This window comes from Aspergillus homomorphus, assembly GCF_003184865.1.
Source record: "Aspergillus homomorphus CBS 101889 unplaced genomic scaffold BO97scaffold_1, whole genome shotgun sequence".
NCBI lineage: Eukaryota > Fungi > Ascomycota > Eurotiomycetes > Eurotiales > Aspergillaceae > Aspergillus > Aspergillus homomorphus.
Genome location: NW_020291887.1, coordinates 1,256,150 through 1,268,154, shown reverse-complemented (window position 1 = coordinate 1,268,154; position 12,005 = coordinate 1,256,150). Strand labels below are relative to the sequence as shown.

At 54.1% G+C, this 12,005-nt stretch overlaps 6 protein-coding genes across 6 annotated transcripts; 2 read left to right on the top strand and 4 right to left on the bottom strand.

The window, feature by feature from the left end:
• Positions 1-19: 19 nt before the first annotated feature.
• On the bottom strand, positions 20-1,131 carry BO97DRAFT_439446 (uncharacterized protein; the record flags this gene model as incomplete). The annotated part of the gene is made up of 2 exons (XM_025697986.1): positions 902-1,131; positions 20-811 (listed from the first exon to the last, which is right to left on the bottom strand). The coding sequence occupies exons 1-2, from the start codon at positions 1,025-1,027 to the stop codon at positions 20-22; spliced, it is 918 nt and encodes a 305-aa protein (XP_025556720.1). The 5' UTR covers positions 1,028-1,131.
• Positions 1,132-1,890: 759 nt separating this feature from the next.
• On the bottom strand, positions 1,891-5,411 carry BO97DRAFT_419801 (putative histone acetyltransferase; the record flags this gene model as incomplete). Its single annotated transcript, XM_025696595.1, has 4 exons — positions 1,891-4,526; positions 4,581-4,628; positions 4,706-4,785; positions 4,894-5,411. The coding sequence occupies 4 exons, from the start codon at positions 5,409-5,411 to the stop codon at positions 1,891-1,893; spliced, it is 3,282 nt and encodes a 1,093-aa protein (XP_025556719.1).
• A 628-nt stretch (positions 5,412-6,039) lies between these two features.
• BO97DRAFT_402128 (NADH dehydrogenase [ubiquinone] 1 alpha subcomplex subunit 1) lies at positions 6,040-6,888 on the top strand. Its single transcript, XM_025694417.1, has 4 exons — positions 6,040-6,165; positions 6,235-6,331; positions 6,516-6,610; positions 6,825-6,888. The coding sequence occupies exons 1-4, from the start codon at positions 6,118-6,120 to the stop codon at positions 6,870-6,872; spliced, it is 288 nt and encodes a 95-aa protein (XP_025556718.1). The 5' UTR covers positions 6,040-6,117; the 3' UTR covers positions 6,873-6,888.
• Positions 6,879-8,046, bottom strand: BO97DRAFT_402126 (arylamine N-acetyltransferase family protein). Its single transcript, XM_025694416.1, has 3 exons — positions 7,608-8,046; positions 7,481-7,526; positions 6,879-7,395 (listed from the first exon to the last, which is right to left on the bottom strand). The coding sequence occupies exons 1-3, from the start codon at positions 8,009-8,011 to the stop codon at positions 6,889-6,891; spliced, it is 957 nt and encodes a 318-aa protein (XP_025556717.1). The 5' UTR covers positions 8,012-8,046; the 3' UTR covers positions 6,879-6,888.
• A 131-nt stretch (positions 8,047-8,177) lies between these two features.
• Positions 8,178-9,656, top strand: BO97DRAFT_467105 (RraA-like protein; the record flags this gene model as incomplete). The annotated part of the gene is made up of 4 exons (XM_025699620.1): positions 8,178-8,657; positions 8,748-8,823; positions 8,948-9,357; positions 9,480-9,656. The coding sequence occupies exons 1-4, from the start codon at positions 8,484-8,486 to the stop codon at positions 9,654-9,656; spliced, it is 837 nt and encodes a 278-aa protein (XP_025556716.1). The 5' UTR covers positions 8,178-8,483.
• Positions 9,657-9,833: 177 nt separating this feature from the next.
• On the bottom strand, positions 9,834-11,550 carry BO97DRAFT_359461 (3-ketoacyl-coA thiolase peroxisomal A precursor). The gene is made up of 3 exons (XM_025692322.1): positions 11,370-11,550; positions 10,854-11,304; positions 9,834-10,790 (listed from the first exon to the last, which is right to left on the bottom strand). The coding sequence occupies exons 1-3, from the start codon at positions 11,377-11,379 to the stop codon at positions 9,992-9,994; spliced, it is 1,260 nt and encodes a 419-aa protein (XP_025556715.1). The 5' UTR covers positions 11,380-11,550; the 3' UTR covers positions 9,834-9,991.
• Positions 11,551-12,005: the final 455 nt, after the last annotated feature.

The following is a 12,005-nucleotide window of genomic DNA, read 5'->3' as shown; positions in this document are numbered from 1 at the left end:
CCCCCCAATAAAATCCAAATCAAGCATCAAAAGAAGCATCCCCAGAATCCGTCCTCATATAATAATAAGAAGTTCCCTTCTGAGGCCTAGACGCCCAAGGCCTCACCCTCTCCTTCTCCACTTTTTTCTTCTTTATTTCCATCTCGTCCAGGACCATAACCGGAGACGATGCATAAGAACCCACCTCCTCCGCCCACTTCCTCCCCCGTTCCGCCAACTCCATCAACGAAACAGCCCCCCACCGCTGATTGTCCCGCGCCACCTGGAACGGCCCCAACGGCGACGGAGACCCCTTCCGCCCCGCCGGCCCATCCGCCAACTCCGCTAGGGGAATCCCCGTCCGCACCAGGTCGTCGTACATGTGCGGGTGCGTCGTCCGCTCCAGCGCGAACCCCCCCTGCCATGGGTTCCGGCGCACCGCCAAATCGTGGTTGTGCCGTGCGGAGAGAAGGCTGCACATGATATGGCCTGGGGGTGGGGTCGGGGTGGGGTTTCCGGTTCGGATGCGGGCAGACGGGTGGATTGTAGGTGTAGATGTAGATTGGGGTTGAGGTGTTTCTTGTGAGGTGGTGGTGGGGGTTAGGTTTTCTTGTTCGGTTGCGGTTGCGGTTGCGCTTTCATGCTGAGATTGAGCTGAGCTCTCTGGCTGTTGCTGGGCCACGCCCCCTGGCAATTGCTGCTGCTGCTGCTGCTGCTGACCAGGAAGAGGAATACAAAGCGGCGAGGCAGCGAGGGCAGCGGAGGCGGCGGCGGTGGACTCGAAGATGGCGATAATAGGGCGCGTGGTTTTGGATTTGTTGGTTACATCGTACTGTTTGCCTCTCTCTCTCTATCAGTAACAAAATTCCAATACAGTCCCGAGGAGATAGTGCGCTTGAGTGAGAATATGGGAAAAAATCACCTTCAGGTTCCGGAATGTTACGACCTCGCCGAATTTCTGCAGCGCCGAGAGCACGACTTTGCTTTCTGACAGCGTGCGCGGCGCCGGTTGCATCAGTATGCTGATGGTTTTGGACGGGAGGGACATTTTCCCTCCTTCTTTTGTCTTGTTTCTTGGGGGATTTGTTTCTGGACTGGTTTGACTGTTCGGGGGCTGTGGGTGTTGGGGTTTGGGCTTGGGTTCGTTCGGTGGTGTGGAGTGGAGAGGAGTTGAGGATGTTGCGGTGCTGCGCGGAGGAAGAAAGTTGGGGCTTGGCGCTGCGCTTATCGCGTCGCTTTTATCTTATCAGTCTACCTATATATGTCTTATAGAATTTGAGCGCAGTTTTGCATTTGTGGATATCCTGGATGCACACAGAATAGCCTATTCTTAGATTCTGTTTCGATGCTGTAGGAAGAGTAGCCGATATAGCTGCTTACAAGCGTCACATTGTCTAATATCTCATGGCACTACATTACATGATAAATAGAACTCAACCAGGAGAAAAAGCTGACAAAAACATTCCAGCCTGAAACGATTCCGTGGAACCAAGATCAGCGATGTATCTGCGGAAAGAAGTAAAAGAATAGAAGAGGCCAATCGCTCAGATGACGGACGACCAACCAATCATGGGAAACAAATCAATGCTCAGGCTCAAAGGGAAGAGTCAATCGCTAGAAAGCTAAGAGATAACTCGGAAGAGGGAACGTCTCTTCGTGCAACGCGCACTATCAAGTAAAGATCCAAAAACTCCGGGTTTCCAGCCTACTCCGTGCTTGCAAGATACAACAATAGCAGGAAAGAAAGCCAACAGATCCTGGTCATGAAACGTACTCCCCCATGAAGACACGACAAACAAATAAGAGCAATGCTGAACGCCTCCGAAGTGTTCCCCTTGCTGAGGAAAATGCTCTGAAGTCAACCCATGATAGCATGCAGTTCACTTTTTGATCATTTATCAAAAAAGAGCATCAGGTCTCCATCACAACATCACCGTCCGCATCAGTTCTATTGCTGACTGCTTGCTCTGGTATGCCGTTCTCATGGAGTTTGACACGCTCGTCATCGGCCGGAATGACCATTTCAAGCTGCTCAACCACCGTTTTCCGATTCACCGACTTGGAGACCTTGGTTCTCTTTTCAGTGCTTTTACCATTGACTGTCACAGGGGCTTCGGTCATGGGATCACCACCGTTGTCGTTGTCCGCACCATTCTCGGACTCTCGGCCACCGTTTAAGGTAGGCGTTACATCCTCGTCAGCAGTGTGGTTCAGTTGGTCTTCAGTATCCAAGGGCATGGCTGTGGGTGACAAATCTTCCAGGTGGCCGCCTGTCATGTTCTCGATGTCTTTGCCTTGTTCGTTTTCAGTGCCGTTCGGCTCCAGACTGCCAGAATCAGCAGCAGGAGACTCCATAAGTTTGGCGCTCCGGCCGCGGCGGACACTGATCTGATTCGCACTAGGAGTCATGGATGCCAGCACCGATGATCTGCGAGGGGTGTTCCGACCACTAGTTCGAACGGTAGTCGGGGTCAAGGCCATCTTTGGGTGTGTCCGACTTCCCCACGGTCGGCCAGGGCGCCGTTTATAGGATGGTGCCTGGACAGGAGGCCAGATTTCAAATCTCCAAGCAGGGATGCCATCGGCAGGATTGGCTTCAGCCGGAGTGCTGGAGTCTGCAGGCGTGGTAGCAGAATGACGGAAGCAGTTGTTGGCAATCAGTGCTTCTGTGGAAGGAGGTCCAGCCGGCTCAGGCGGGATTTGCTTGGCTTCGGTGTCAACAATCCCATTCACAACCGAGGGATCTGTGCTATCTTCTTTCGGCAAATCGGCATCGGCTGACAGTGGCTGCTCTTCCTCGTTCCCTGAATCCTTCACGTCCTCACTTTCTTCATCTTCCAATCCTTCGCGAGGCGCCACAGCATGCAATGGAGCTCGATCGAACTGCGATTGGTTGCTTCGGCCCATTATGTATGGTGTCCAGACGAGCGCGTCCGGGTTGAGTTGAACATATCCCTTGCTCTCCCAGCTTCCAATGCACTCTTCAAAGTATTTGTAATCGAGGCGCAAAGCATAAGTTTTGGTCACAGGGTCTCTCACGAGGGCACGCAATGCTTCCAAGCCTGACACGATATCGTCCGCTGTCATACCCGTGCGCTCCGAGATTTCCGCGATGCTGAGAGGGGTCTTTTGATTTCGTAATTGGTAGGAAAGAATGAGACGCCAGTAGTTCCGATAGGAAACTAACCCCATATCCGATAACGGCTTTTCTGGCGACCCTGTCTTCCCCTCAATCCGAGTGAGCAGATATGAGAAGTCGATGAGTAAGTTCCCATAACCTTTTCGTTGGTGAATAGGTAGCGTCAAGATGCACGAGACATTGTTAGCTGAGCTTGGGCGTTTTTCCTTGCTAAAGTAACCAACGAAATGGCAGCCCAGATCGTCGTACTCAGTCATGACATAAAAGAGGAAAGGCTCTACATCGTAGTAAAGAGTCTTGGAACCCAGAAACAGCTTGGCGAGAAGGCACAAATTCTGGCAGTACACGGGGTTCTTCCTCCCATCCACTTCGAATATCGAAATTGATCCTTCCCTGTAGATTTCATCGCCAGGAGGATGCTTTGCCGGGCATTTGAGCTTGTGTCGCCACGCGACGTAGTCGGAGTTCATGTACTTTAAGCAGAATTCACAGATGTAAAGGACGCGGTTACGGCTATACTCCTCCGGGTAGGGAGCAGCATACCAGGTCTCGATCTCATAGCCACCAAAATTGATGTACTTGATCCTGGATGGAGGCCCTGAAACTTTTTGTGACGCATGCTGTACGGTCTCACCGCTGGTTTCGGTTTCCCTGACTCTTTTTTGCCATTCCTCCTCTGCTCTGTGGCGGGCGATCTCGAATTTGTCGCGGTCTAGGTTTGTCGGTAGCGTTTTTGAGGTATCCGCATCGACTTCGGAAAGAATACCACCGTAAGGTTTGGACTTGGACTCGTCCATCTCGCGGTCGTTGAAAGAATAGAAAGGGGTGTAGTAGGAGGCAGGAGTGATAGGGGCGAAATGAGCCTGAGGCTCAGCGACGACGGGCGGTGGCTTGGGAGTCCGATGGCTTCGCGTTTGGGATCCGCTGCGAGAGTTGAAGATTCTGGAAAGTCGGGACTCATCGAGACGGAACGCCATTACGAGACGTCCATACTGCTTCAGCACCACGCGACAGTTGTCCTGCTCGCTCTTGCGCGTGCGCCGAGAACGTGTTCGAACAGGTGACATCCCATCGACCACCTCTAGCCCTTCCCGCGATATTGCCCGGTCAGAACGCAGTGAGGCCTGCCGTGGCCTTTTACGGAGGACAGGCGCATGCTCGTCAGCCTCTGCTGACACTGAACCGTCCTTCCTTTTCCGCAGCGACCGCTTGCTATTTAAGAGGTCATCGTTGACCGTCACTGTATTGAAGATGGAATGGAAATCAGAGCCTTCTTCGCCCGTATGGGCAGGCAGTAGTTCCTTGCGCATGTTCTTAGCTCGATTCTTCCTTGGAACCGCTGCCCTCTCGTTGGGGCTAGGTCTCAGCTTCTCTTGGACACAGGTTGGACATCGCCATAAAATCGGTTCTAACGGCGGTCAGTACATGAATTATGCTTTCGCAGAACGGGCATAGAAGTTACCTTCTGCATCGTCCAATGCACTCTGTTCCCGGGCGCATTGCCGATGAGCTGTCGGGTTGCCGAGTCAGTAGGGATCGTCCAGCATTCGGGATTGGGGGGATAATGGGGTCGCAGAACCGACGTACAGTGATCGCCACAGACTCCGCAGGTCAAATACTCCTCATACTCATCACTCGGGTCATTGTCTTCGTCCTGCCCACAGAATCTATTGCAGCTGAGATTAGTGCCGTGATCCATTTATGCTTGGCGCCCATATGGCCCCAGACCGGCAGTCAAAGGGGCACGGGCAACCCAGTTCAGGTTCTAGACTCACATGCAGTTGCCGCGGACCGTGTTCTCCGCCTCCGCATCCTCGTGGTCATTGCTTTCGCCTTCCCACTCGTCATCCGATTCCTGGCTGCTGCCTGGCGACGAACTCGATGCATCTTGGTCTTGTTCGCTGTCGCTGTGATTCTCCGACCCCGGTTCTTCATCTGCGTCTGCGTCTGCATCTGCTGGACCAGAAACCGCATCGTCATCGTCCACCGCAGGGGCTTGCTTGGGGATTTTCACGGCGCCAACTGGGTCAGCATCAAGCAGAGCACCATTCACATCTATCTCGGGGTCTGGTTCTCCTTCCGCATCCTGATCGTCTCCGGAGTCGGTTGCCGCAGCGTTTTCGACCGGGTCACCCAAAAGAGCACGGTGCACAGCATCCTGGAGCTGCTGGTCCATTTCCATCTGATACAGGTCGGTTTCCTCCTCCCCCTCCGCATCCCGGTCACTGTCCACCGGATCCGCGGGCGCCTTCTTGTCGCGGTCGTCATTGACCGGCGGCACTGTTGCCGGCATGGTGTGTGTTACAACGGTCGCCAGAATGAACGATTATCGAATCGCCTCGGGAGCCTCGGATCGGATATCAAGAGTTCGTACGTAGATAAAAGGCAGCCAAGCAGTTGCAACTATACAGGCTCCCCGCAAGAGTAGACAGTCATCTGGCGCCGCAGGAAATGGGCATCGGGAATCATAGAACAAGAAAGCCCTGAGGCGCCAGCAAATGCGACGTCGAGACCAGCGAATAAAGAAAGCTGCGCCGGAAGAAACCCGAAGTCAGCACCTTAAGCGCAAAGCGCAAATCAAAACAACGGTCAGTGGGAGAGGGAATGATGGCAGAGGAGCGGGATGGGGACAATGGCGGATGGAACGCGTCCGGCTATCAAATACGGAGAACATACCTCTCCCACAAGCACAGCAGAAGGGTCCTAAATTAAAGGCAAGGTCCGTAGCAAAAGAATCTCCGCAGCTGAAAAGGCCGTCTACAGGCAACTTGCCCGGAATCTACGCACTCGCCCCTTCTGCTTCTCCTGTGCCTGTGAGGTTGAGTGCCGCTGCTGACTCATCCAGCGGCCGGGTCACCGCCCCGCCTAAACCGCTTTGGGCCATCCGCCAGACTCTCCATTCGAACCTCCCGCGGCTTCAACTTCACAGTCAATCCCTCCAGATCTTCAGTTCCCCCCGCGTATATCCGTTGCGTCCGTCGCTTCACTACCAACACATTATGGGTGTCCCCTTCGAGGCCTTGCTTCCTTTTGGAATCATCATCGGTGTAGGTCCTACCAGTCCCTTTCCTGCCTTTTGTCCTCGCGCTCGGCCTTGACTGATCATGACGTGACAGTCCCTCTCTGCCGGTGCTGGTGGTATCTGGGCTTGCAAGTGGTTTATGAATGACGGAAAGACGGCGCGTTGGAACCTGGATCTTTGGGATAGGGTAAGTCATCCCCTTTCTTTGCAATCGCACGAGTAGCGAGCTAACAGCAGAGCAGCAAAGTATGTGATCCATCCTCGACGACCCTACCCCGGCCTATGACGAACGGACCTACATATCGCACGGCTCATTCCCGCACAATCTAGAATCTTAAGAGAACATACGAAGCTGACCATTGACCTCACTTGCAGTGATGGAGAGAGACCGCAGAATGACTGGAAAATTCCGAGCTCAATCGTCCAACCATGAAGCCCCCAAGGGTTTCGAAGTCAATAACCCCTGGAAGGTACAGTACCCCACTTGCACGGTCCTTTTTTGTTGTGCGCTTCCTTCGCGAGCAACTGTCTGACCTGTGCTGCAGCTCGAGAAACGTATCTATTAAGGCAATCGCCGCCATGTCTACTATTTCCTATTTGTGCCTCACTTGTTCGTCTGCATTAGCTTTGAGAGAAATATCCACGCACGGGGTTAGAGAGAAATAACCTCTTTGTTCTGTACAGTTGTTGCTGAGGCAGCGGGATAGTCCCGTTATTACGGTAGAGTTCTAAAATGCTCAAAAAGATCCTATTTGATCTGAGATACCAAACCGCGAATACCTTCAATCTCATGCTCTTGAAGATGCATGTCGAACCACTTAGCCAACGCCTTGACACGGTCGTTATCGCTTTTCAAGGATTCTACAACCTCCGAGTGTCCGTCTGCCCTCACTTTCACTTCATTCCCGGCCAGGACACAGACGCCTTTGACCGCGGTTCCGGATTCGTCTAGCAGCATTCGTGTACAAACCAGCGTCTGCGTGAACCAGCTTGTTCGGCGCTGACTGGTGGCGAAGTTCATGACTTCGAAGTCCTGCGGGAGGAACTCCACCTCGGAGAACGAGTACATGGGCATCCAGATGCTGTCCGGAGAATGCCGGATCTGGTAGATCCAAACCTTCTGCGTCCGGTCCACGAACTCGGGTATAGTATCGTAGATGAGCCGCATCTCCGACGGAGCGACGCACACCGACGGGGCATCGTGCTTAAGTAGCAAGGGACTGGTGGGCCCGTTGTTGCCGAACCCGACGTCCACCTGTCAAGATACAATGTAAGCAATATGAACGGACATGACTGGTCGAAGAATGTTTCCCGATTGGCACTAGATCGGGCAAGCTTACCGCATATTTTTCGCCGCCAATCGTCACGATCAATACCATGTGTCCCCTGTTGTGTAACAAACATACTGCATGAGTATAACTAGATACCGGCGGGATCGCAACCCTGCACGGGAAGGGCGCCACTTACAAGCCTACATAGAACCAGTTGTGGCTCTCGATCGGGGCATTGGCGGCCGCAACGTTCACTCGGCCTCCAGTTGGGTAGATGGTGTATCCCAGGAATCGGAGGACATGGTAGAACAGCATGGTGTTCTCCATGCAGTATCCGTCCAAGCGACGCGAAACTAATTTCTCAAAGACACATGCTGGACGAATGGAGATGGAATGATGTGCTGAGTAGTGGAGCCCCGAGTTACCCCAGGGGATTGAGGTGATGTGTCTTCGTTGCAGCTCAGCCAGAGTGGCCAGCGGGCTGCAGTGCATGTGTTGGCGGGCATGTTCCAGTCGACTGCCGAGAGTGGTGGACTCGGCGAATCCAATGCGCGCAAGGTAGAGTTCAAGCTGATCGGAAGTATAAGATTCTGCAGCCATGGTTCGTCGCTGGATTGAGTTGAGGTCGAATCGCGAGACGGCGGAAGGAGAGTTGGGGCCGAGTCAGAGCTTGTAAGTGTTCGGCTGCGTCGGCAGGCTGTCAGGCGTCGGTGTTTCTATAGATCAGATCCACCACCTAAATCGTCTGCTGCTTCGATATGCCATACCCAAGCATGTGCAATTCAATTTGACCGTAAGCAGTACATCAATTCCATCGCACTATGTCTCTTTCGGTCTCCCTTTGGTCCGACTCTGCAATGGTACCTCTACCAGTCTGCATCTGGTCATGATGTCAATCCTCCGATCCTCGGTTATTCCACATGCGCGACGACAATCAGCAGCTGAAGCACAGAGACAAAGGTGCCATTGAGTCCGATACATAGACCTACCGCCATCCTCTCCGCAGCATAATCTTCAACACTCCAGTGAAACCACCCTTTGCAGCCTCCTCTCTCACGCTGAACTCTCCCCCATGATCCTCTGTCGCCTCTTCCATTCCCCCGGCTTCACCCCGCATCAGCTACTCGTGCGCCTCCATCGTCAACCCTCACTCGCACTCCCCAAAAAGAGACACCAACACCTCAACACCATGGCGACTACTCTCGAGGAAAAGCTACGCATCCTGCACAACTACTCCGCCTGCGACGTAAGCACTCACCCCCGTCTTCCCCCTTACACACAAGATATACCATGTGACCCCTCCCCCGCATCCAGACTGACACAAGTTTAACCTCAGGTCTCTGATGCACTCCTCAAACTCCAGACTCCAGCGCAGGGCACACCAGCCCGCGCCGGCTATCTCGCCGACCTAAGTAAGCAGGCAAGCCAGCATCACATCATCCCATTACCTCATAGGTCCCCTCCATCCAAATCCCAAAGCAGAAAACCAATCCCCAAAGCAAAATACTCCCAATCAAACTAACAATAAAACCAAAGCAAACCCCCTCCCACCCCCCAACACCACCGCACCCAAGAAAATCATTGCCCCAGCCTCAACCATAAAATTCACCTCCAAGCACGAACCCCCCACCACCCAGGACGACCCAGCCCACACCTTCCCACCAAATACACACTGGGTCGACAACGTCGAGAGTGACACAATCGTCGTCGTCGACCAACCCGCGGACCAACACTGCGCAGTGGTAGGCGGGATCATGGCGCAGCGAATGAAGAGGCTGGGCGTGCGCGGCGCAGTGGTGAACGGCCGGGTGCGTGATCTCGCCGAGTTCGCGGACTGTGAGCTGCCCGTTTGGGCGCGTGGCACGTCCACTGTGGGCAGTGGTGCCGAGGCGAAGGCTGTGGCGAGGAATGTGCCGGTTGATGTTGGGGGGGTGGTGGTTTCTCCGGTATGTTATCCTTCAGTTCCTTTCTGGTGTGATGCGGGCAGGGGAGGGGAAGATAAATGGAAGGGTTGGGGCTGGGGGGGGGGGGACTCGTTTGCTAATGCTCTGACGGTTTGCTGCTGCAGGGAGATATCATTGTTTGCGATCCGGTGGAAGGCGTGGTGGCTATTCCGCGGGATCTGCTTGATGCGGTGCTTGAGACGATGCCGAAGTTGGTGGCGATGGATGATCGCGTTAAGGAGGCCGTGTCGCGGGGGATGTCTGTGTTCGAGGCGTTTAAGCAGTTTCGGACAAAGATTTAGCTATCTCTTCTTTTTGTTTGAGATTTTGGTGGGTGGGTGGCTCGGATGTATAGTTTCGGCTCTGTGGGTACTACTAGGTTGAGCTGGCTGAGGTTCTATGTCTGCGAAGCTCGATAACTATATGTTTTCTGAAGGGTGAGGATAGAAGCATATCAAAACTTCATTGGTCTTACACCTAACGCAGCCCTGTTATCCAGAAAAGACAATGGTCAAAGCACAAAGCACAAAGCACAGAGAAAACTCGCTATTTATTTACTTATGACAAAAGGCAAAAGAGAGAGAAAAGACGTTCCTATGAAGCCAGCTCATTCTAGATTTTCCCGCGTTTTCTCCCTCTACTCAGCTACCCAGACGGCAGCCATACCCATACCCGTGCCGACACACATACTGGTGACACCGATCTTCTTGTTGGTGCGCTTCAGCTCGGTCAGGAGGGTGCTGACCTGTCGGGAGCCGGTGCAGCCGAGGGGGTGACCGAAAGCGATGGCGCCGCCCTTGGGGTTGATCTTCTCCTGGGGCAGGCCCAGCTCATTGACGCACCAGACGCACTGCGAAGCGAAGGCCTCGTTGATCTCGTAGATGTCGACGTCGTCCTTGGTGATGCCGGCCTTCTCGAGGGCGACGGGGATGGCCTTCCAGGGGCCGATGCCCATGAGCAGCGGCTTGACGCCGACGACGCTGCCGGCGACGTACTTGCCGAGGATCTTCTGGCCGAGGCGCTCGGCGGTGGACCGCTTCATCAGCAGCACGGCGGCGGCGCCGTCGGAGATCTGCGAGGCGTTGCCGGCGTGGATGGACCCGTCCTTGGCGAACGCCGGCCGGATCTTGCCCAGCGACTCCGCCGTGATGCCGTCACGGATCCCGTCGTCCGCCTTGACCGTGATCGTCTTCTCCTCGTTGGTCTTGGGGTCCGTCCACTTCACCTGCAGCGGCACGATCTCCTCGTTGAAGAGCCCCGCCTGCTGCGCCTTGACGGCCTTTTGGTATGAGGACGCCGCGAACGCGTCCTGCGCCGCCCGCGAGATCCCCCGGTCCTTGGCCATCTGCTCCGACAGCACTCCCATCGGTACCTTGCAGTTGGCCGATTCGGGGTGACTCTCCAGCAGCTCAGAGAACTCGGTCACGGCGCCGGGGCTAGTTTGGTAGCATTTCGTGTCAGCTTTAGTTCCAAAGGGGGTGGAGGCAACAACAACTTACCCGTATTGAGACGACATGCTCTCGACACCAGCACCGATACCGACATCAATCATGCCGGAACGCAGAGCGTTGGCAATGTCAACGATGGCCTGCAGACCACTGGAGCACTGACGGTTCAAGCTCTTAACGGCGGTCGACTCGGGGAACCCGGCGACGAGCGCAGCCGCACGGAACTCGGTGGCACCGCCACCGGGGGGCAGGACCGAGCCCACGGCGATGTCATCAACCAGCTTGGGGTCGATGTTGCTGCGGTCAATCACCGCCTTGAACACCCCGGCCAGCAGGTCGGCGGCGGCGGTATCCTTGAAGCCGCCCTTCCCACCCTTGGTGAGGGCCGTCCGCAGCGCACACGTCACGACAATATCATCGGGGTGCTTTTCCGTGAGAGCCGCGGCTCCTTTCTTGCCACCGGGACTGAAGTGAGAAGCCACCTGGCTGAGACGTTGTTGGGCTAGAAAATCACTGTTAGCTTTTTTCGTCTGGGTGTTTGCTGTGGAGGAGGGGCTGATAACGTACCAGAGGACATGATGACGTCAATCGAAGTATGGACAGAATGGGGGAGGTTAAGAATGTCCGGCAAGAAAAAGGGGAGGGGGAGTTTCACAAAAAAATCAAAAAGAAGAAGTAGCCGGTCTCCTTTTGGCTCTTATAAGACACGGGAATCCGGGGAAGAGACAGCGTGGAGAAGGCGTCTCTCCTGTTAACCCCCGGCCTAATCGACTGGTTGGTCCTTTGAATAATCATCCTGTGAAAGTACCGAGGCTCGGCCGCATTATAGTTATTCCGGGGAAAGGGTCACGGGATCGCCGAAAGCATGGGGTTTCATGTGAAGATGTTTCTGATTCTTGTCTGGCAGATGATCGAGTTGATTACTGCCCTGTCGTCATGCGATCAGCAGGAAAAGAAGAGTTGCTTTACATGTGATAGAGTCAGCGTGTATATGGCTACCTGGGATCATTTATCGTCCGGCATAAACTTATGCTTATACTCCCCAGATACATTATATGCCAAATTAGATTAAATACTTACCTAAGCTTACTACGAAGTACATCGACTGCTAGTCCTTGAACTAAATTTAACCATCAACATCCTTCCATAACAAATTCAATGAATAATGGAAATATTGCTGGAGTATAACAACCCTCCCGACCT

Excerpts from the sequence above, each read along its gene's own strand:
- BO97DRAFT_402126 (XM_025694416.1), bottom strand. The coding sequence starts at position 8,011 with ATGGCTGCAGAATCTTATACTTCCGATCAGCTTGAACTCTACCTTGCG. Across the intron at positions 7,527-7,607 it reads AACTGGTTCTATGTAGGCTT|GGGACACATGGTATTGATCG; the intron begins GTAAGTGGCGCC and ends GTTACACAACAG. Across the intron at positions 7,396-7,480 it reads TTGGCGGCGAAAAATATGCG|GTGGACGTCGGGTTCGGCAA; the intron begins GTAAGCTTGCCC and ends GTATCTTGACAG.
- BO97DRAFT_402128 (XM_025694417.1), top strand. The coding sequence starts at position 6,118 with ATGGGTGTCCCCTTCGAGGCCTTGCTTCCTTTTGGAATCATCATCGGT. Across the intron at positions 6,166-6,234 it reads CTTTTGGAATCATCATCGGT|TCCCTCTCTGCCGGTGCTGG; the intron begins GTAGGTCCTACC and ends ATGACGTGACAG. Across the intron at positions 6,611-6,824 it reads AAGTCAATAACCCCTGGAAG|TTGTTGCTGAGGCAGCGGGA; the intron begins GTACAGTACCCC and ends TGTTCTGTACAG.
- BO97DRAFT_359461 (XM_025692322.1), bottom strand. Across the intron at positions 10,791-10,853 it reads AGCATGTCGTCTCAATACGG|CCCCGGCGCCGTGACCGAGT; the intron begins GTAAGTTGTTGT and ends CTACCAAACTAG.